At 34.3% G+C, this 24,200-nt stretch overlaps 3 protein-coding genes across 3 annotated transcripts; 2 read left to right on the forward strand and 1 right to left on the reverse strand.

Moving 5' to 3' along the window:
• The first annotated feature begins 6,258 nt into the window (after window positions 1-6,258).
• Window positions 6,259-7,256, forward strand: LOC127131989 (membrane protein PM19L). Its single transcript, XM_051060861.1, has 4 exons — window positions 6,259-6,464; window positions 6,590-6,809; window positions 6,889-6,934; window positions 7,042-7,256. Exons 1-4 carry the CDS (start codon window positions 6,353-6,355, stop codon window positions 7,135-7,137), a joined length of 474 nt encoding a protein of 157 aa, XP_050916818.1. The 5' UTR covers window positions 6,259-6,352; the 3' UTR covers window positions 7,138-7,256.
• Window positions 7,257-7,518: 262 nt separating this feature from the next.
• On the reverse strand, window positions 7,519-9,989 carry LOC127131980 (uncharacterized). The gene is made up of 4 exons (XM_051060854.1): window positions 9,679-9,989; window positions 8,310-8,992; window positions 8,101-8,199; window positions 7,519-7,922 (listed from the first exon to the last, which is right to left on the reverse strand). Exons 1-3 carry the CDS (start codon window positions 9,758-9,760, stop codon window positions 8,107-8,109), a joined length of 858 nt encoding a protein of 285 aa, XP_050916811.1. The 5' UTR covers window positions 9,761-9,989; the 3' UTR covers window positions 7,519-7,922; window positions 8,101-8,106.
• Window positions 9,990-20,710: 10,721 nt separating this feature from the next.
• Window positions 20,711-22,345, forward strand: LOC127115691 (uncharacterized; the record flags this gene model as incomplete). The annotated part of the gene is made up of 1 exon (XM_051047168.1): window positions 20,711-22,345. A coding segment is annotated over exon 1 (1,635 nt), but the record flags the coding sequence as incomplete, so codon positions are not given.
• Between the last annotated feature and the right edge of the window lie 1,855 nt (window positions 22,346-24,200).

The following is a 24,200-nucleotide window of genomic DNA, read 5'->3' on the forward strand; positions in this document are numbered from 1 at the left end:
GGGACTAACATCATTGGTACCAAGTCTGATGAGAAAGGAGTAATCACTAGAAATAAAGCAAGACTAGTGGCACAAGGATATACTCAAGTTGAAGGGGTTTATTTTGATGAGACTTTTGCACCAGTTGCAAGGCTTGAATCAATAAGATTGTTGTTAGGTGTTGCCTGCATTCTGAAGTTCAAATTGTTCCAAATGGATGTGAAGAGTGCCTTTTTAAATGGCTACTTGAATGAAGAAGTCTATGTGGAACAACCTAAAGGGTTCTGTGATCTTAACCTGCCAAAACATGTGTACAAGTTGAGGAAAGCTTTGTATGGGTTGAAGCAAGCTCCTAGAGCTTGGTATGAAAGGTTGACTGAATTTCTGACCTCTAATGGGTACAGAAAAGGAGGGATAGATAAGACCTTGTTTGTGAAGGATGAATATGGCAAAATCATGATTGCCCAAATTTATGTGGATGATATTGTCTTTGGTGGAATGTCAGAGCAAATGGTGAAACATTTTGTTCACCAGATGCAATCTGAGTTTGAAATGAGTCTGGTTGGGGAATTGACTTATTTTCTTGGACTGCAAGTTAACCAAATGGAGGATTCTATGTTTCTCTCCCAAAGCAAATATGCCAAGAACATAGTTAAGAAGTTTGGTATGGATAATGCTAGTCACAAAAGAACTCCTGCACCTACTCATTTAAAATTAACCAAAGATGAAGAAGGTCCAAGTGTTGATCAATGCTTGTATAGAAGCATGATAGGTAGTCTACTATATCTAACTGCCAGTAGACCTGATATTGCCTATGCAGTTGGTGTGTGTGCTAGATACCAAGCAGAACCCAAAGTGAGTCACTTAAATCAAGTCAAGAGAATTCTCAAGTATATCAATGGGACTTGTGACTATGGTATGCTATACTCTCATGGCTCTGAGCCTGTCTTATCTGGGTACTGTGATGCTGATTGGGCTGGGAGTGCTGATGATAGAAAAAGCACATCAGGAGGATGTTTCTTTTTGGGAAACAATCTCATATCATGGTTCAGCAAGAAACAGAACTGTGTATCACTGTCCACTGCAGAGGCTGAGTACATAGCAGCTGGAAGCAGTTGTTCCCAACTGGTATGGATGAAACAGATGCTGACTGAGTACAATGTCTCTCAGAATGTCATGACATTGTTCTGTGACAATCTCAGTGCCATCATTATTTCAAAGAATCCCATCCAACACAGCAGGACCAAACATATTGACATTAGACATCACTTCATCAGAGATCTGGTGGAAGACAAAGTGATTACCTTGGAACATGTAGCTACTGAACTACAACTTGCTGACATATTCACAAAGGCTTTGGATGTTACTCAGTTTGAAAATTTAAGGGGCAAATTGGGAATATGCCTTTCTGAGGATTTATAGCAACCAAGGATGTTAGGAATGTATTGTTTAATATTTCTAACTATTAAACAATTGAAAGTGTGCTCTGATTAGTCAACGGATCATAGTTATTTCACTTGCAGCAAGTGTGTTAACAAGAAGTTAAGGGGATATCCTAACATGAGACAGCCTATGTACCTGCTGGAGTTCAAGAACGTGTTCATGCAGGAGTGGTTCAAGATGTCATACTCAAAGTTATGGCATCTGATATGGGTGTACCTGCTGTGAAGCAAGAGTGTGTGTCTACTTGATCAAAGCTGTGAAGCAAGATCAAGTGGGTGGTGTCTTGATCAAAGCTGTAAAGCAAGACCAAGAGGGGGTATTCTTGATTGAAACTGTGAAGTAAAATCAAGATTGTGGTTCTGAAAAGTGTGTAATTTATTTTGTTTTGGTCTGTAAGTTTAAGTGTTGCTTTGGCAACATTTTTGACAAAAAGGGGGAGTAACACCTGCACCCCAGGACAACAGATTTATTTGCTTAACACCTGCACCCCAAAACAACAGATTTATTTGCTTAAAAAGATGTTGAAGATCCTCTAATCCAGAGGTTGTGCTGCAGCTTGATGTTCAACTTCTATGTGTGATGAGTGTGAGTGTGTTGCTGTGTGCTATCTACTTGTGTGCTGTTGTTTGAAGTTTTTATTTAACTTCCTTGTGTGCTGTTGTTTGAAGTTTTTATTTAACTTATATGTCTGCTGAGTGTGTTGTTGTTCTGAGTGTATTAGCTATGTTAATTCTCTGCTTGGATGTGTGTTTTCCGCTGCTGTGAACTCTGTTGTGATGCCAAGTTGTTTTAGCCAAAAATTTGCCAAAGGGGGAGTTTGTAGATGTTTGATTGGTTGCATTTTGTGTTAAAACACTAACTGTACTCTGATGTCATGACATGCTTGAGTAGCATGCTGCAGGATTTACTGTGTGTCAAACTGGATGTTATGACATTCATCCATGACAGCAGATACTGAATTATAGAATAGTTGGTTTTTTTGGTATAGCTCAGTATTGAGTTCAGTCTGTTTTTCAGGAGAGTAGCAGACCTGGCACATAGCCTACTGTCTGAATGTCAAACTGAATGTTATGACATTCATCATTGACAGCATATACTGAATAATAGGCAGGTTGGTTTTTCTGCTACAGTTCAGTATTTATTTCAGTCTGTTTTTCAGGAGAATAACAGACCTGGCATATGGCCCATTGTCTAAATGTCAAACTGGATGTTATGATATTTATCTCTGACAGCTGATACTGAAGTATAGACTGATTGGTCTTTTACAGTTCAGCATTTAGTACAGTCTGTTTTCAGGAGAATAACAGACCTAGCATATGGTCTATGTTCTGGATGTCAAACTGAATGTTATGACATTCATTCCTGACAGCATATGCTAAAGTGTAGGCTAGTTAGTTTTTCTGTTTCAGTATTTTTCTCAGGCTAATTTTCAGGAATCCAACAGCTGAGCTAAAATCCAGGAAACTAACAACTAAGCTACAATTAATGGACCTAACAAATAGCCTATTTGTTAGCACCCTAATATGTGGAAATTAGGTTAACTTGTTTAACCTTAATTTTAGGAAATACAAGTACAAGGCCCAAGTGCTGCAATATAAAAGGATGGCAATCCTACTTTCAACAACTCAGGGGTTTTAAGCGTGAAGCATTCATTGTACCATCTGACTTCACTGCTGTATTTTTATTTGTGTATTGTATTAGGTGTAACTTGTGAGCCAAGCAATTATCACCTAGATGATTGCATTGGACTAGGATGTTCATTGAGTTGTAAGTGTTGTGTCACTCTAAGCTTTTAAGCGTGAGTGTTGTGTTTCTTGATTAAAGTTGTTAAGCACAATCAAGAGTTGTTTGAAGTGTGTCTTCGCCATTTAACTTTAAACTAATTAAAGGTTGTAATCACTGCGGTGATTGAGGGGGAGTGAGTAGGAACTCTGATCTTAGTTTAAGATTGAAATTGCATTGGGTAGGTATTAAGTGATAGGATTAAATAGTTGGTTTAAGGTCTGAATTAATACTACTAATAATGGATTTTCTCCCTGGCTTGGTAGCCCCCAGACGTAGGTGTGTTTGTCACCGAACTAGGTAAACAATTCTTTGTGTTATTTACTGCACTTTACATTTGCCTGCTGTATACGTTCCTGTCTGAACAGAATCGGATGTCATAATATCCCGTGTGACATCAATAGTCTGTTAACTAGAATTTCAATTAGGGTTCTTTATCTAGCGTTAATGGTACAAAGTAAAAGGTGTTTCGACAATAAACTCTAAACAAAATCTAAAGGCTTATGACTTTAAAGATAAAGGATAAATGGCAGTAATTTTGTAAAAAGACTTTTTTAAAGATAACAAAGGTAATTGGCAAAAGTAAAGATAGATAACTTGAAGTAAAAGGTTTTAAGTTTGAAAAGGTGCTGGAAATAAAGGTTTGACGAAATATAAATATAAAGGTAAAAGCAATGATGAAAGACTTTGAAGATAAAGGCAATTCGACAGAAGGCTTAAATAGAAATAAAGACAGTAAGTGGTTTAATTTAAGTAACTTGCATTAAAAAGATAACATGAAATGTAATCATGGTGTTCTTCATACATACATTTTCAGCAAAGACTCGTTTCTCTCGCTCCGGTACTTTGATTATTTTTAGTGAATTTTGTATATCAGTTTGAACACACGAAATCTAAAAACTAAGACTCATATTTATAACAATTCGACTCTAACGGTCTCTACACAGATGACTGCCACGTTCGACGTTTTCAAGCGTTATGTATCTCAGATGCTTCCACGCGTTCGCCTGACGAAACTACTTCGTTTGAATTTCAAATCTTTCCCGCTCGAAGCTTCGAATCTGCCAAACGCCGATGTCGAAGAGAACTTGTGGAGATCCTAAAATTTTCTAAGTCTTAAGCTTCGACAAAAAGGTCCTTTCTCCCAAGAAAAGGATTTAATAAATAGCTTCACAAAGCCATTTTTATATTATTCTCCAAAACATAATATTTTCAAAGAACTTCAACCTAATGGTCGAAATCTCCAGCTAACAGCAAGGCACAGTCAAAGCACAATGAAATTAGGGTTTCCTTGGGAAACAATCTTCAAGCCCTTTGGGTTATCTTGATCAAATTGAAAAATTGAGATACTTGGGAGACATATATGATGATTAGGAACTTTGTGGACCATTGTGATGCTTTTTCTCATCTTCATCTAGCCATTGCATTGGGCTTAGGAACCTCCTAGGAGCATTGTGAAGCACATGATCACTTGAGTTTCAAAACAAAAAGAGTTAGTGACATATTTTTGTGCTTTTGGTTAGTAATCAAATAAGAAATGCAATAATATATAATACAAGCATGCTTGGTGATCTCAAATCACTCAAACAAGTCCCAACCCTAGGGTTAAGGAGCCAAACATGCTATGATCCTTGAGACAATGCACTTGTGCAATAACATGATGACATGAGGGATCTTAGGGTCAAAATTAGGGTCTTACATTTGCGCAACTCACCTCTCATAGTTCTCACCTTTGAAAATCGATAGATTCACTGAAAATTGCATTGATGTTGTGTTACCATTTTCCATCCCAGGTTCTCTCAGAATTGCAACCAAGCTCGTTGATACCAATTTGTTGAAACAATTAGAGTTTTTCAAGAAGAGAGAGAGAGAGAGAGAGAGAGAGAGAGAGAGAGAGAGAGAGAGAGAGAGAGAGAGAGACTATATTGTGAAAAGGAAAATATATTAAAGTGAAGTTGCTCTCTTGATTTGCAATATATATATATATATATATATATATATATAGAGAGAGAGAGAGAGAGAGAGAGAGAGAGGCAACAAAACATATAATTTACAAACTGCAGCATTCGACTTTGTCGAATACTTACTTTACACACTTTGACACACATGATGTATTCAACTCTGTCGAATACAACATGTGTTGCCTTCTAAAATAATGAATTACATTTTCTAACAATGGTATGACTAATAAGTTTATTCCTCCTATAACTTGCATAATTTTGTATATCCTCTTATTCTTATAGATTGGAACTAAAGTGTTTCTTCTCTATTCACCCGATAACTTTTTTACCTCATAATTTCGTTAAAGAATTTGGTTATTCCCTGAATGACTCAATCTCCAAGAATTTTTCACACTTCAATAGGTATGTTGTCTGACCCAACTGTTTTACTTTTACTCATCATTTTCAACGTTTCTTTTACTTCTTGTTTTTGAATCAGACGATAGTAATTATAGTTTCGACATTCTTCTCTAATGTCGAGTTTACTAGAGTCCAGTGAGATATCATATCTTTTATTAAATAAATTATAGAATAAGTCTTCCACTTATATTTTTTCATTAATCAAAATTTTGCCTTATTTATTTTTAACACATTTCATTTGATTCAAATCTTTTGTCATAAAATGAAAAAGAATGAAATATTGTCTTCTAAGTCGTGGAATATCAAATATCAAGGTGTCAGGGTCAAAAGACTCTTAAGAAATGCTACTATTCTAGTATAAGCTTATACATCACCATTACTTTATGAATTGTTTGATCAAAATAATAGAAACTATGTAATTGAGCAATGATATTTTGAATTCAAGTGGCTAAGAATATTACTTTTCTTGCAGAATAAACAAGTGACAACTCCCTAGGATGTTTTCCTGTTGAGAAGGTATTGTAGTTAAACAATCCTTGAATATATAAAGAATCAAGAATATTTTCTCTTGCCTTGTATGTGAAGTATAAAACATCATCTTTACAACCCTCCATGGATCTTTTAGTTTTAATCTATCAAGTATCCTTGTCAAGAAAAGAACCCCATTTTTTAATAAAAATCTATAAGAATTCTTACTAGTATATAAAAAACATGCAGTTCCTATTCTCAATGGATTAGATATTCTCCTTCATCCAATAACACATAAAACATAGTTTGCTAAAGAACAAATGAAGTCAATAGCTACATTTCTCTTGGTGCTGAACTTTTGCATGTATGTCATAGTTTTAGCCATTGGTGCATGGGCTATGAATAGAGCAATTGATCATGGTTTCATTATAGGTAAGAAAACATATTTTGGAACGTCATAAAAACAAAGGAGAACTCTTCCGAATTGGCGTTAGCCTGCGCACAATGTATTCTATGTTTTTTTCTTCGTCATACTTATGTTGCTAAGAATTATGCAGGTCCGGAATTAGAACTTCCAGCTCATTTTTCGCCCGTTTTCTTTCCAATGGGAAATGCTTCAACAGGATTCTTTGTTACATTTTCTTTGATTGCTGGAGTAGTTGGTGTTGTATCAGCAATTTCAGGAATCAATCATATCTGTTCATGGACTGCTAACAGTTTGCCATCTGCAGCTTCAGTTGCTACCATGGCTTGGACTCTTACACTTCTTGCCATGGGGTAATCTACTCTCTATGATCTATTTTCTTCTCTTTATGCACTATGATTATACATCTAATAAAAGTTTCATTTTCTGCAGCTTTGCATGGAAAGAGATTGAGCTTCAAATTAGAAACGCGCGTCTGGTAAGCCGAGAAAACAAAATCATTTGAAAACTTTCTTTGTTGAATTTATATTTTTTACTGTTGGATTTTTTCTCTTTCAAAGAATTCTGATCTGTGCAATTTTTCAGAGAACCATGGAGGCTTTCCTAATTATCCTCTCAGTTACACAACTTCTCTACATAGTTGCTATTCACGGTGCTGCTGCATATAATATATATACTTGAAAACTTGAGGGGTTTATTTTACTTTATCTTTGATTTTTCCTTACTTTTTTCCTATGTAATTTGAATAATTGGATTTGTATAACTTACAAAATCTTCTAAATAATATCTAGTTTTCTTCATCACTTTTATCAACACACCAATGTAGTGAAGCGCGAGATCTTAAGTAGGATCGCTTGGCTTGTGAAAGAACGTAAAACTCAGATCGTTAGCACAGCACGTAAGATCCTACCGAAGGAAAAATGGTAATTTCATACATATACAAAAACACGAAAATTATAATAGACACAAAAAAAGTCCCAACGCGTTTTTTTTTTTACGATCTTACGATCCAGCACTCGATATTAACTACACTGCAAAGGGCATATTGATAATTTCATATGATACACATCAAAATAAATTTTATTATGGAAACTTCTAGACCAAATTTCTATATCACAGAACTAACAATGTAGTTTTGACAGCTCAAGGATTGAGCTGTGAATTGTTGCCAATACAATAAATCAAATAAACTTCTCTAAAGTAATGTAAACAAATATGATCATTTGGAAACTCTGAACCTAAACACTCTACATTGAAATGTTTTAACGAAGTCCTTCTAATTCGTCTGTTTTAGCTTTTGGGATGTTTCAAACAAGATTTAGGATTTCGGTAGAAGCACCATCGAAAAACTTGCATTGGCGAAAGTTTCTCATGAAGCACCATCGAAAAACTTGCATTGGCGAAAGTTTCTCATGAAGCACCATTTTCCCTTCTGACATGCAAGTTGAGATCCTAAGCTTGTATTTCTGCAAGCAAAGCAGAAAGCAGATATTGTCAACCATAAATCGATTTACAGCGTCGAGATGTATACTATACCGGGATAGACCGCACGAAAAAATCCTCAAAATATGCATTATCAGAAAGAATATTGTAACTTCAAAATCATTTGAACCTAATTACCTAATCTTTCTTAAGAGGACAAACCTGAAATTATCTATTTGAACCTGACAGAACTTCAAACATTCCACAGCAACTCCACCATGAAGTCTTCTGCACTAAGTTTGGAGCCGACCTTACGGAAGACTGGATATCGTATCAGCAAGGACAAATATAGTCAAAATGAATTTCAAAGAAAAAAACCGACGATCTATAATTATGTAATGAAACATTCATAGGGCAGAAAAATGCAAAACCTGATTTTTTGAGCATTCTGGAGTCTCGGAATTCTTAGTATGTACTGCACCATTGGTTAATGGACTACGAGACGATGAAGTTAACACTCTACTATTAGATTCCTTTGGCTTAGGTTCCTCCAAACTCGATGCTGTAGCATTCGCATTTGATAAGGGATATACATTATCCCGATTCATCTTCCCAGCAAGACCGATCACTTCTAGAAGAGGGGCTACTCCAGTATTGCACTTTGCTACCCCAGACATGGAAGCCACAATCGTGTTGGAAGGTGAAGATTCATTTGGTTTAACCAACTCATGACATGCAGTTTTCTCTTCAAGCAAATTATAAATCTCATCCTTTGAGTTCTTCTCAGCTAGGGCTTCACCGTTTGAAATACCACTCTCGTAACACGATTCCTTCGCAGTTTCAATATGCTCCAACCTTCCATTTTCTTTCTCATAACCATCCTTAGATCTCAAATCTTTCTTTATCATAACAACACTATCCTTCTTTCCACAAACTTCTTTCGCAGACGCAACATCAGAAGCAATCGGTCGAGCAGTTAATGGGGCTCTCTCATGAACCACTTCACTTCCATCATTGAATCGATCAGGAATGTCACCATTCTCGTGATATGCAGATAAATTATCGTCTCTTCCATCACTCACTTTTGCGTTTCGAGGCTTCAAATCATCATTTCCTAACATTTGTTTATAGAATCAATCAAACTATTAAGAGACATACATATATACCCAAATTAACCAAAAAGACCCAAACACAAAATTGATCAAGAACAATTAACCGTCAAATATCTATGTACAAAAATTACCAAATATACCAAAAAAATATAATTAAAATAAAATATTACAGTCTATAAATTGAAAAGGACGCATGCATGAATTATTGACTATTAGACTTGCAGAAACATTCACTTAGTGTTCTTTTGATAGTAGACAAAAACAATTATAAAGTTGTATAACTGATTTTTTGGAATGATTTTGAGGAGTTTGGTTCTTTTAAAGTAGAATTTTTTCGGTCTCTAGAATTGATTCTAATTAAAAATTGTAGCTTTTGAGTTAAACTGATTTTCATATCAAAATTACTGTTTAACTCACTTCTACATAAATTTATCCAAACATAAATAATTTTATCTTCAATTCAATTTTACCTAGAATCAATTTTACAGAATTAATTCATTCAAAATCAATTATTTTTTTCACAGAACCAAACACACCCTTAAAAAAAATGTAAATTGACAACAAATTTGGCGAAAACAATTCTAACTAGTAACACTCAAACATGTCAAGAATCAATTTTTCCTCCATCTAAACATACGCTAAATAAAATTCTTAAATTTTTTTTGAATATATTAGATAATGTAGCTACCTTGAGGAGGGTTGTTGGTTAATGAGTGGTTAAGTTCCTTCTTCCTCCTAGCAGCTTTTCTCTTCTTAGGACCTGAAGGCATGATTTAAATGCTATGATACCCTTTTGCAGGTACCTGAAAAAGTTTCAAACTTTGAACTCAAATTGACAGAGAAATCTTCACAGAAAAAAATTATAGTTTTTTGAATATATGATGAATGCGGTGAAGGGAACAACTAGGTCCCGTGAAAAAAGGTGAAATTGTGTCACTTTCACCTTTGAAAGATTCAAACTTTGGACCTAACCATAACAAAGAAACAAAATTCAAATTTGGGAATTTTTGGAAATTTGGGAAATATTGAATATATAAATATGGCAAAAAGGTTAAATAACTTGAATTTCTTGATATATTATTTTATTGATTTGATATCTTGTTCAATCATGTGAAAGATTTTAGGGATGATAAAATCAGAAAATCATTATTATGCAAAATCATATTTTAGCTTTTTGAATTTACCGTAGAGAGAAGATTGTCACCTTGCTTAAAAGGGAAAATATTTATTTATCAATTGACTAAATTGTATTAAAAATTAAAAAAAAATATTAAAATTGGGTGAGTGGAGTAGGTAACCTAATTCAACATGAGAAGAACAGTTATTTATATTGATATATTAATATAAAATTAATTAATTAAGAATTTAAAAAAATTAAATTAAAATGATTTAATAATTAATTAAATTTGATAAAATGAAATTATATTAAGTGATTTTTTTAATTCTAAAAGCTATATAGGTGATTGAAGATACAATATATCCAATTTTTTTATAAAGAAGTTGGGACTATTAATTTATTTTATTGACCATGTAAAAATGATAATAGTATATCTAACTACCTACCGCAAAAAATATTAACAAGAGTAAAATAAAAATTTATAAAATAGATATGGACACCATACACGGATAATTATTTATTAAATTAAGAGGATATAGATGTCGTTATCTCAATCATTCATATCCGTATAATAAATATTTATATGTTTTAATTTATATCATCATATAAAAAATATATATTTATTTTTAAAAAAGTACATCATAATTATATATATATATATATATATATATATATATATATATATATATATATATATATATATATATATATATATATTCATTTATTTATAATTCAACGATAAAAGTTTTGAGTTTTTTTATTAATTTTATTAAAAAATTTAAATGATAGATTTGTTTTCATTAAAATTACGGATAACGAGTAAAGATATAGATACTTGTATACCTATAAGATACATGTAAAAATAAACCAAAACATCTACTACATCGTATTTTACTGTTCACCAATACGGTGAACAGTAAAATATTATAATGATAAAATATTATTTTATAAAAATATATAAAAATAATAATTTTTATTTTTTATTTAAGAGTATTATGTGATTAACCAACTTTATAACTTCATTAATCAATATTTAATATTTTATTACCAACTTTATTTTACTATTAAAAATTATTTTTATATCTGGGTGTTGAAATTAATCAACTTCATAACTTCTTTATTTTACATTTCATTAATCAATTTTATTTTACCATTAAAAATTATTTTTAATATTTGAATGTTTATTAACGAACTTCATAAATTCATTAACCAATTATTTACATTTTATTAACCAACTTTATTTTAATATATAAGCACTGTTTATAAACAATACACGGACATTGTTCACAAGAGTATTGTTCATGTGCACGCTCTGTTCACATGGTCCGTTCATGAACTGTTCGCACCACTGTTCATATACGGATTTACTGTTCACAATATTGTTCACCGTATTTATAAATAGTATGTATTGTTTAGGTGTAGGTGTAAATTATAGTGTAAATATATTAGTGTCGGAAATATAAATATATTAGTGTTTACGTAAATACTCGAATAAGAAGATTTTAAAAAAATACAGATCCAAGAACGAGTACTATAATATCATCCTCATTCCCAATCCATTATCATATTCATGTAGTAATTTTCTTGGTTTTCAATTAAACGGTATAAAATTGTAGATAGTAAGTAATGTTCATAGTTAGGAATAATGAAATTATATTAACTATATTAATAAATAATTAGGTGAATTATCTGCGTACGAGTATTTATATGATATACATTTAATTTTTTTAATAATTATAAAAAATTAGATAACAATAATTCAATAAATGAATTAAAGTTTTAAACACTGAAATATAATTGTATTTAATGTTAATCACAATAAAAAACAAAAAATTATTTAAAATGTGTGAATTCATATAAATTTATACTATAAAAATTTAATTTATTATTTATTAAAACTTTTAGTTTTGTGAATAATACTTCAAGTATTTATCTATTGTTTGGACTATAATTTAAAAAAATTAAGAAAATAATTTTAATTTTTAATTTTTATCACAAAAAACTTTTAAATACTATTTTATTTATTTTCTAACATTTAATATTAAAATTTAACTAATAAATTGACTTAAATTTTTTTTTATCAAAGACAATTCTTTAAATGAATAGCAATTGGATAAAAAAATTTAAATAGATTTTCAACATCATATTTATGGTAAATTAATTTTGAATTTGCAAACAAAGTAGCAAATTATATTCACCTATTTAAACCAAATACCAAAAATTCAAATATTCTACGATAAATTAATTATTTGAAAAAATTTATAACGGTCAAATTAATGAACATAATAAAATTCATTATATTACTAATAAAACGTTAATAAAAGTCTTTAAGATATTAAATATATATATTCCCGTTACCTCTTTACACTAAATACCAAAAAATCAAAGATTATTAAAATGTAAATCAATTAAATATAACTTTTTTAAAATAATAAAATATATAAAATATCAAATCCTTTTAATCTTATTTAATTCCTTTTGTTTTTCATTTTTGTTATATAGTATTTATTATTTCATTTAATCTTTGTTTTTAATTTTTATGTACTAAAATGAGAATGAAAGAAAAAAAAATTATGAGGATTAGAGTCACAAAAATGATGAGTTTTATAAAATGAAAAATTCAATGGATGGTTAAGAAAGAAAATTAAAAAGTGATAGTCAATTAAGAAATAAAAGAGATATTATTTTTTCACAAAATATATTTTAGAATTTTTTACAAAAATAACCCATTTTTTCAAGGAAATTCCCAAAATACTCATGGTTTCAAAAAATATCTCAAACTACCCCACTTTTAAGAGGAGTCGTCAATTGAATTGGAGACTCCTCTTAAAAATTGAATGGAGGCGCCAATTGGATTGGCTATGGCAGATGCCCTAGCCAATTGGATTGGCGCCACTGTGTAGTACTTAAGAGGAGGCGCCAATTCAATCAGAGCCTTAGTGTAAAATGCATTTTTTTTGTAATTGGAGCATGAACGGGGTATTCAAAGGAATTTGAAATCTGCCGATAACCGCCTTGGTAAGATCGACCTATTATAGGTTGGCTTCTACGTTCGCAACCAGAGGTGAAAGATGGAGTGCGATGTTAATGTCCGGGCAAGTATTCAGTGAGTGTTACATGAAGGTCATGAAAGAGGAGAGCATCAAAGCTAGCACACACATTGTAACAGTCTTTGACTGTCATAGACAAAACTTCAACGTCCAGGAAACAATGAATCACAACGAGGGGAGACCAAATTTAGCCTATACTGTTAGACTAAACAGAAGTTGGTGCGATTGTGGAAAATTTCAGGCATTTCGCATTCCTTGCTCCCATGTCATTGCAGCATGCGCTTATACTCGTCAAGACGCTTACAGCCATTTATCTGATGTGTACAAGACCGTCACCGTCATGAATGTATATATTCAAAGCTTCTCGGTACTACCAATGGAGGAATACTGGCCTCCATATGAAGTTGATATAGTTTGACACAACGACGAGATGCGTAGAAAGAAAAAAGGAAGGCCAAACAGCATACGTATCTGGATAGAGATGGATTCCACAGATAAAATGATAAGATTATGTAGTATATGTCGTCAACCAGGACACAACAAGAACAACTGTCCCAATCGAGGAGCATCATCTGGGTCTTAAGCTTTTTGTAACATTGTATTTCTGTCATCTTCAATCATTATATATCATTAACTTTTTGTTACAACGAGGTTCACAACAAACATCAGTACAAAATAAGCTATCTGAAAACATAAATATTTCTAACTGATTACAACAACCAAATTGTGTCATCTCGACCGAACATCATTTCCCTAGCATCCTTATCAGTCTTCATTCGCATCCAACCAAAGATACTGTCGAGTCTCTCAATACTTCTAATTTTTTCCCCTTCTGGTATTTTTCCATCTAACCAACGAACCAGCTTCCTCTTTACTTGATCGAATGTAGTGATGTTCCAGAACAGCATCAGCATCTGAGGTTTGTCTCTCGCATAAATCACATTTTTGTATCGACGACAAACACCACACATGATTGCCAAATGATTAATTGAGATGTGGAACAATGACTCACACAACGTATCTATTTATAACACAAAAATTGCATTTTACACTGAGGCTCCAATTGAATTGGCGTCTCCTCTTAAGTACTACACAGGGGCGTCAATCCAATTGGCTAGGGCACATGCCCTAGCCAATCCAATTGACGCCTCCATTCAATTTTTAAGAGGAGTCTCCTAAAAGTGGGGTAGTTTGGGATTTTTTTTGAAACCGGGGATATTTTGGGAATTTTCTTAAAAAAGTGGATTATTTTTGTAAAAATTTCATATATTTTATTCTACTTTTTACTTGAGATATGTTTTTTAATGGAGTATATAGAAATATAAATTTTATATTATAATATAGAAATTTAACTATGTAAATTATAATATAAAAATATTATAAATTTATAGAATATATGATGTAATATTTTTTATAATATCAATTCTTCCATGTTTTTATTGAGGAAAGTGGAAAAAAATTGGTAGTATATTTTATGTTAAAAGACGTAAAATGAGAATAAGAGAAAAACTGACCTATTTAAATAAAGAATTAAATTTATCTATTTAAATAAAAATAAAAGTAAAAATTAAATAAAAAATGAAATTATAAAATGTGAGAATTTAAATGATAAGATTAAATTTTAAAATAAAGTATAAAAAAATGGACGTAGTAATTTTTATATAATAAATTAAGACTATTAAGGTGAGAATTAAAGATTTCATAAAAAAAATTAAGAATAAAAAATTATAAAAGTTAATGAAAAGAAATATTCAAAGGAGGGAACGAAGACTTCTCGACACATTATTGACTCCTTAAGAATATAGCTATGTTGTGCGAGAGACGATGGAAAAAGAGATTATCGCGGGGAAATAATTAGGAAAACTCGTGTTTATAAGGGACTATTGTGAATTGCTGTCGTTTAGAACAAACTAAATTATGAGAAAAATATCGAATTTCTTGAACAAACACGAGAAACTCTATTAGGTTTTACCAAGAGAGAGAATAGGGAATAAGAAGAATAAGAATTGTTTTAAACTATTTTACTATTCATCTTCTCAATAAGGATTCAAAGATTACAAGTGAATAACAACAACTAACCTATTTTAACAGTCTGAGATAACTAGTCTATTTATAGACTACAAAGCTAACTTAGGCTACAAGTTAACTTAACAATGAGGCATACAAGCAAGGCCCAATTCGACATGCTAACTTAAACACAAAGCTAATATATTTCGACAGCATGCTTGAATAGACTTCGACTACAACATGCACAACTCCTGTCGAACTATGAAGCTACCTTTGTCGACACCAGAGTTCGATCCAAATACCACAAATTTCCATCTTGGAACAAACTATGCACTAACAAGGGAATAAACTAGATTTCATCATGCAGTTTTATCAACTGCATATATTGGAAAAACTTGTTACTCGGCAATGTCTTGGTGATCATATCAGTAACATTATCATCAGTCGAAACCTTCAGCACTTGGACTTCTCCATGTTCGATTATCTCTCTGACAAAGTGCATCCTCACATCGATGTGCTTGGTTCGCTCATGATATGATGAATTCTTCAACATGTGTATTGCACTTTGACTATCACATTTAATAGTGATAACTCGACCTTTATGTTTCAACTCCTTAGTAAAACCTCCAAGCCACAATGCTTCTTTCACAACTTCAGTGAAGGAGATATAATCTGCTTCAGTGGTTGATAAGGAAACAACCTTCTGAAGTGTTACTTTCCAACTGATTTATGTGCTAAACATAGTGAACACATATCTAGAAATAGATTTTCATGAATCCATACAACCTGCATAATTAGAGTCGACAAATCCTTCAATTTCGACTTTGCTATCATCACCATAGACTCCATCATAAATCATGACTCTGCTCAGAGATCCATTGATGTACCTAAGAATCCTCTTTAATGCTAGCCAATGTGCCTTCAGAGGATTGGCCATATACCTGCTTGCAAGGCTCACTATGTACGCTATGTATGGCCTAGTACAGACCATAACATACATCAAAGTACCTACTATACTAGCATATGGAATGTTATTCATATAAGCTCTTTCGACTTCAATACTATGACTTTGAGTCGTACTCAGCTTGTACTGAGGATTAATCAGTGTTAGAACGGACTTTGAATTCGACATACCAAACTTGTTGAGAATCTTCTTCAGGTATGTCTGTTGAGATAAGCATAATCTCGACTGCTTTCTATCTCTTCGGATGTCAATCCCAAGAATTCTGGATGCAGCTCCCAGATCCTTCATGTCGAACTCCTTATCGAGTTCAGCCGTTACCTTCATAACATCTTCGACATTGTTGCTTTCTATGAGGATGTCATCCACATAAAGCAACAAAATAACAAGTGAATTTCCAGGTCGAAATCTGAAGTAAACACAGTGGTCGAACTGGCCTATAGTGAAACCAATATGTTCCATGAACTTGTCGAAACTCCTATTCCATTGTCGATGAGATTGTTTCAAGCCATACAAATACCTATTCAGCTTGCACACATAATTTTCATTTCCCTTTTCTGCATACCCTTCAGGTTTCCTCATCAGGACTGTTTCATTTAGATCTCCATACAGGAAGGTTGTCTTCAAATCCATTTGTTCAAGTGCTAGGTCGAACTTCACCATAATGGCTAACAACATTCTAATGGATCTATACTTTACAACAGATAAGAACACATCATTAAAGTCGACACCTTCTTTTTGAGTGAACCCCCTAGCAACCAACCTTGCCTTAAATCATTTCGATAGCACTCCTTTGATTCCTTCCTTAACCTTGAAGATCCACTTACAGCTGACTAACCTGGCCCCTACAAGTTTCTCGATCAGCTCCCAAGTGTTATTATCATGAAGACGTTTCATCTCGTCATCCATGGCTTTCAGCCATTCAGTCTTGTATCGACTCCTCATAACTTCCTTATAGTCTCTAGGTTCTTCATCTAGAACCTCACTTGTAGAGATCAAGGCATAAGCTATGAGATCTGCATAACCAAGTTTTTGAGGTGGTTTGATGACTCTTCTCGGCCTATCTCTCTCTAGTAGGTAGTCATTATCAGTCTCCTTATTTTCGACATCAACTTCTTCTTCTTATTCGACTTCATCTGGGTTATGCAATTCAACGTCATTATGCTCCACCTCAACAAGAATTTCTTCCAGTTACAGCTCTTCTTTAGAGATCTTAGTACTTCGACCAACATCATCAGTTTTCTTTAGCGTCATTTCTGCTTCATGAAAACTACATCTCAACTTTTGATACACCTCCTGTGACATGACTCTAGACACCACAACCTATAAGCTTTGACTCTTTCAGGGTAAGGAATGTACATTTCAGGGCTCTAGGTTTGACCTTGTCTTGCCTAATGTGAGCATATGCTAAGAAGCGAAATACTCTAAGTCTGTCGAGATTAAGTGGATGTTTCTACCAGAATTCTTCAAGTGTTTTCATTCCTAAAGTTGTCGATGGACACCTATTTATCAGGTAAGCTGCATTCATGATTGCCTCAATCCAAAACACCTTCTTCAATCTTGCACTAACTAACATGCACCTCACTTGTTCCAAAATAGTTTGATTAAACCTTTCAGCTAAACCATTTTGTTGGGGAGTACCTGTAGTAGTTATGTGCCTTGCAATACCAGACGCAACAAAATATCTATAGAAAGCCTAATTTCAAAATTCAATACCATTGACGGTCCTTAACCTCTTAAACTTCCTGCCAGTTTGGTTTTCGACCAGAGTCTTCTAACTTTTGAAATTTTCAAATGTTTCATCCTTAGTCTTCTGGATGAATACCCATAATTTTATGGAGTAATCATTAATTATGGATAGAAAATACTTTGCACCTGAGTGTAAAGGATTCCTTGCAGTTCCCTAAAGATCAACGTGAATGTAATCAAGGGATCCATATGTTCTTTGTTTACAATTGTTAAACTTTACTCTACAGGATTTACCAAATACACAAGGTTCACAAAACTTCAGTTTTTTGACCTTGTCACGATACAACTGATTTTACTTCAATAATTCGACCAGGCCTCTTTCACTGACATGGCCAAGTCTCTTGTGCCATAGCTCAGTCTTTGACACAAGTTTCGTGGATGTCACATCTGTTGAACCACTTACAACCTCAACCTCAATGGTATACATGCCATGTTTCTTCACACCTCTTAAGACTTCCTTCGACCCCTTCATTACCCTTAGGGTGTTTTGCTCTCCTTTTAAAACATATCCTTTCTTATCAAATTCACCAAGAGAAATCAATTTCCTCTTAAGATCAGGTACATACCAGACATCAGTCAATCGCCTTATTGACTCGTTATGAAGCTTGAATCACATAGATCCAATACCTATAATTTTGCAAACTTTGTTGTTTCCCAGCAACACTGATCCACCATCTTGATCACATAATTCATCAAACACATATTTTTTTGGAGTCATGTGCCAAGTACACCCTGAATCCATAATCCACTCCTTGCTAGAGTCACTGCTTGAAACCACTAGGACATCAGATGATTCATAACCATCTTGCACAATGGATGTATTACCATTATCCTTTCCACCATGATTGTTCAAAGGATCAGGGAATACTTTTCTTGTATACCTTCCTTCTTACAATGATAACACTTAATAGTATGAGCATTGTAACACCCCGATAATAATACGATAATTATTAAATTAAGTTAATAATATATTTATTAATTTAATTAGATAATTGGATTATTATTATTATTATTTTTGGAATTATCGAATTATTATTATTGGGATAATAATATAAATTGGAAAATTATATAAGTGTGAAATAAGGAAAAGGAATCCCATTTGGTAAAAAGAGTTCTACGTGAAACAGAGAAGCGGCTGAAAAGTGGAAAGTGGAGAAAGGGCAAAGAGGAAGAGCAAGGGCAAAGGTTGGAGAAGAGAAAAGCTTGGAGCTCAAAGATTTGCCGGATTAATCAGGTAAGGGGGGTTTATCGTCGTTTAATGGGTATTATAGATTAACATGTAATGGGTAGTGATAAACCGTTGATTTGACCCTAATTGGGATGTTGAATGCTGAGAAATTATGTTGGATAAGTGTGTTAAAGTTGTACTTAAATCTGTATTTGAGTGTATTGTGATTTTCCGAACGTATCGCTTCTTACGGAATTGGAATCGGAGGTCCGGAAGTCCTCCAACGGCGAAAAATGCGGAGAATTCTGCATTCTGCTTCGTGTTAGCGCAGGAACAGCTTTCTGTCTTGCGTTAACCGGTTAACCCAGGGTGTTAACCGGTTAACACTGTTGTAATTTGTGAAAATTGTTGTTCTGTCTGCATTAACCGGTTAACCCAGGGCGTTAACCGGTTAACACTGTTGTAAATGGCCAGAAAGCGTGTTCTGTCCTGCGTTAACCGGTTAACCCAGGGCGTTAACCGTTAACACTGTTGGAAAAGTGATAAATCGAATTTTGCTCAGAATTTAATGGAATTCGTCGGGGTGAGTCGGGTGATATTATCGTTAATTGTGATGAGTAATTTTGTTGAGTTTATGTTATGAAGTGTCGATACAAGTATGTTGCTGAGTTGTTCCGTGTACGGAAAGTTGTTAAAGATACTGAGTTGTAGGCTTGGTGAGCCAAAGTTGATTATAAGTTGCTTATGTTGAAACCATTGTTGTGTTGCTATTATTATCATGTTGTCGAAATTTTAAGTCGTGTATGTCATGTAAATCCATATGCATTAAGTCGGAGCTTTGCTCACACCACGTTGGCCTGGATTGGCAAAAGTTGAAAGTTGAAGGCTTATGCCTTGATGCCCAATAAAATGGCAATGATTTTAAGTTGGGAGTTTTACTCCGAATGGTACCACATGCATGACGAGTCGAGTCTCATTAGAGTTGCATTTTGTTGGTTTGTTGTATGGAATATAATATGAATGGATGTATTCCAGTATTATATGTGTGTTGTGTGTTGTGTGTTGTGTTGATGTTGAGTATGATTGAGTTGATATTGCCGTTGCTGAATGTGTAATCTGATTTGGGTGATGAAACGTGTTAAATTACTTAACATTGCATGATATTTTATAATGCTTATTATATCGATTGAGGAACTCACCCTTACAACTATTTTTCAAGTAACGAGCAGTGATTGAGTAGAAGCTAGTGCTTGGAGTCTAGTGTAGTCTCCTTAGTGGGTCATGCTCTGATAGATGTAACATCGGGACGGGATGTCTTTAATTGTTTTATTGTTGGTTGTGAACCAATTTACATGTAATATATTATATGTTTTGATTGGTTGATTTGATTTCTATCCGCTGCGAATTATGCAAAAATGTTATTTTGATTAAATAAAGAGCATGACAGTTATTATGGTGTGAAGTAGTCGTGTGACACCCTTGATTGCATATTTACTCTGATTGATATGTTGTTATTTTAATTATATACTCGGGGTATTTTAGAAGGGTGTTACATTAGTGGTATCAGAGCAGGTCGGTCTGTCCGGCCAGTTGTCGTGTCGTTACTGTGTAACAATTGTGTATTGTTACTAATCTAACTTTTAAGTTGTGTTGTATTGATAAGTTGGAATGGCTGGAAGGAATGATGCTGCAATGGCTGCCGCAATGCAAGCAATGGCACAAGCTGTGCAGAACTTGCCAAATGCTGGTGGAGATGCTGGATCACGTAGCTTGGCGACTTTTCAAAGAGAGAATCCGCCGGTGTTTAAAGGGAAGCATGATCCAGATGCAGCCTTGGGATGGTTGAAAGAGATCGAGAGAATCTTCCGTGTTATGGATTGCACTCCAGCTCAGAAGGTTCGGTATGGTACTCACATGCTAGCAGTCGAAGCTGATGACTGGTGGCTAGAGACTCACGAGAGGTTGACCGTGGCAGGTGAAGTCATTACTTGGGATGTATTCCGTAGGGAATTCATGAGAAAGTATTATCCGGAAGATGTCCGTGGTAAGAAAGAAATTGAGTTCCTTGAACTGAAGCAAGGAAACATGTCTGTCACTGATTATGCTGCAAAATTTGTGGAGCTGTCCAAATTTTATCCTCATTACACTGGTGCTGGTGCTGAGTTTTCAAAGTGCATCAAGTTTGAAAACGGACTGCGCTCTGAAATTAAGAAGGCTGTTGGGTATCAGAAGATACGCATTTTTACTGAATTGGTTGATAGCTGCAGGATATTTGAAGAAGACAATAATGCTCATTACAAGATTGTCAGTGACCGCAGGGGCAAGCAACATCAAAACCGTGGCAAGCCGTATGATGCCCCGGTGGGAAAAGGGAAACAAGGAGCTGCTCCGGCTCAGAGGACTAGTAGGGGAGGTGATCCTGCTGGTATAGTTTGTTTCAAATGTGGTCAGGCTGGTCATAAGAGTAATGTATGCACTGCTGAAGTAAAGAGGTGTTTTCGCTGTGGTAAGACTGGCCATGCAATAGCTGATTGCAAGCACAAGGAAATGATTTGTTTTAATTGTGGCGAAGAGGGGCATATTGGAAGTCAGTGTCAGAAGCCAAAGAAATCTCAAACTGGAAAAGTGTTCGCATTGACCGGAACTCAAACCTCCAGTGAGGACAGACTTATCCGAGGTACATGTTTCATAAATGGTACTCCTTTAATTACTATTATTGATACCGGTGCTACACACTGTTTTATTTCTGCTAACTGTGCTCGAAGACTGGGTTTAAAATTGTCCGCTTTGGATGGTGAATTGATTGTTGAGACCCCAGCTAAGGGATCAATAACTACTTCTTTGGTATGTTTAAAATGTCCTTTGTCGATCTTCGATAGAGATTTCTATGTTGATTTAGTATGTTTGCCGTTGGATGGGATGGATGTAATTCTTGGTCTGAACTGGTTAGAGTATAATTATGTTCATATAAATTGTCATCATAAGTCGGTAAGGTTTTCCACTCCTGAAGAGGAAGGAGTTGACTTATTACCTTTCGGAGAATTGCGAAAATTGATGAAAGAGGGAGCTCAGATGTTTTCTTTGATGGCGACGTTGTCGGTTGAGAGTAAAGCTAAGATTGAGGAACTGTTAGTGGTGAAAGAATTCCCTGAAGTTTTTCCTGATGAAATTCCTAGTGTGCCGCCAGAGAGGGAAGTTGAATTTACTATTGATCTGGTACCTGGTACTAGGCCTATTTCGATGGCACCGTATAGAATGTCGGCATCAGAATTGTATGAATTAAAGAAGCAATTGGAAGACTTACTTGAGAAGAAGTTTATAAGACCAAGTGTGTCACCGTGGGGAGCTCCAGTGTTGCTAGTAAAGAAGAAAGATGGTAGTATGAGGCTTTGTATTGATTATAGACAATTGAATAAAGTAACGATCAAGATTAAGTATCCACTACCGAGAATAGATGATTTGATGGATCAATTAGTGGGTGCTTGTGTGTTCAGTAAAATTGATTTGAGATCGGGCTATCATCAGATCAAGGTGAAAGATGAAGACATCCAGAAGACAGCGTTCAGAACTCGGTATGGACATTATGAGTATTCTGTGATGCCTTTCGGTGTTACTAATGCGCCGGGAGTATTTATGGAATACATGAATCGTATTTTCCATACTTATCTGGATCATTTTGTGGTAGTATTTATTGATGATATTTTGATTTACTCTAAGTCCGAAGAAGAGCACAAGGAACATTTGAGATTAGTGTTGGATGTTTTGAAAGATAAGAAATTTTATGCGAAGCTGTCCAAGTGTGAGTTTTGGTTAAGAGAAGTCAGTTTTCTCGGCCATGTAATTTCAGGAAAAGGTATTGTTGTAGATCCTTCCAAGGTCGAAGCTGTTTTGCAATGGGAGACTGTAGCACCTCAAATTTGCACCTATCATTGTACATACATTCTCATATTAGGTCATAGCATATCATGGTCCACTGCATAGCATTGCATTGTCTCATTTGCCTCAAGTGCAAGCCCATCAAGAAATTAGGTCAAACTGATCAGGAGATCAGTCAACCAAGCAAGCAAGTGTGTTTCTCAAGGAGCCAAGGCCCTAGGGTTGGTCCAACATGTTCACATGACTTGAGGATCCATTTGAAGTGTTTAGGTCAAAGATTGGAGGCTCAGAGGTCATTAGTCCAGGCACAATCAGTCAGAGACCCTAGAAAAGTCAAACTTGGTCAACTGTGGTTGATTTTGTGGTTTTGATGGATGGATTTGGTTTGAGAGAGCTTATTCATGTCCCAATAGGCCTCATATATCATGGCAAACAATATCATTGAAGAATTTGAAGCCAATCAGAAAATTTCCAAAAATAGAAACTGGACCTGTAATTTTAACTGCCAAAAATGGAAACTTCTTGACCCCAAACTTACATCATGATACAAGCTTCAAATGAATTTTTGCCCAACATGAAAGTTGAAGATCTTGTTCTCCCATTTCCAAAAAGTCCAAGAACTCTCAATTCTCATGTATGGTTGTCAAGATATGATCAAATCATTTTCATAAAATCTTGAACTTCAAAAGGCCATATCTCATGAACCATTTGGCCAATTTTGATGGGGTTTTTTCCTACAAGTCCTATTTAATCCCCTCTTTCCAAAAATGCATTCATCATTCGCCAAAACCTCACCATGCAAAATGGCCTTTTTGGACTTGTCTTAATTAAATTCAAGTATAGTGAAAAGTTGACTTTTTGAATTAGACATTTTTAACACATTTGGCCAATTGGGATTTGTTTGGAATGATATTTGAAGCATGTTTGAGGCCCAAACTCGGGCAGACCATACACCCTCCATGTGCATTTGGTTCAAACTTAGCAAATGGCAAAACCTCTTCATTTGTGATAAACTTGATTAGCACATCATTAACCAACATTAAACAGATGAATATAAACACTTTTCTGAGCATTTCCAACCCTAGCAGCTGCCTCCTAACAGAAATTTCACACTTGCTCTCAAAAACTCATTTTCATCATCTTTCAAAATCTGCCAAAACTCTCAAGAGGCCACGACCTTACCATTGTTGTTCCATCATTCAAACAACATTGTGAACTCTTTGCAACCACATTTCCACATCTGTAAGCAGCCTTGGTTCAACTGGTTTTTCAAGGCAACTTC

This window comes from Lathyrus oleraceus, chromosome 1 (assembly GCF_024323335.1).
Source record: "Lathyrus oleraceus cultivar Zhongwan6 chromosome 1, CAAS_Psat_ZW6_1.0, whole genome shotgun sequence".
In the NCBI taxonomy this organism is placed as follows: Eukaryota; Viridiplantae; Streptophyta; class Magnoliopsida; order Fabales; family Fabaceae; genus Lathyrus; species Lathyrus oleraceus.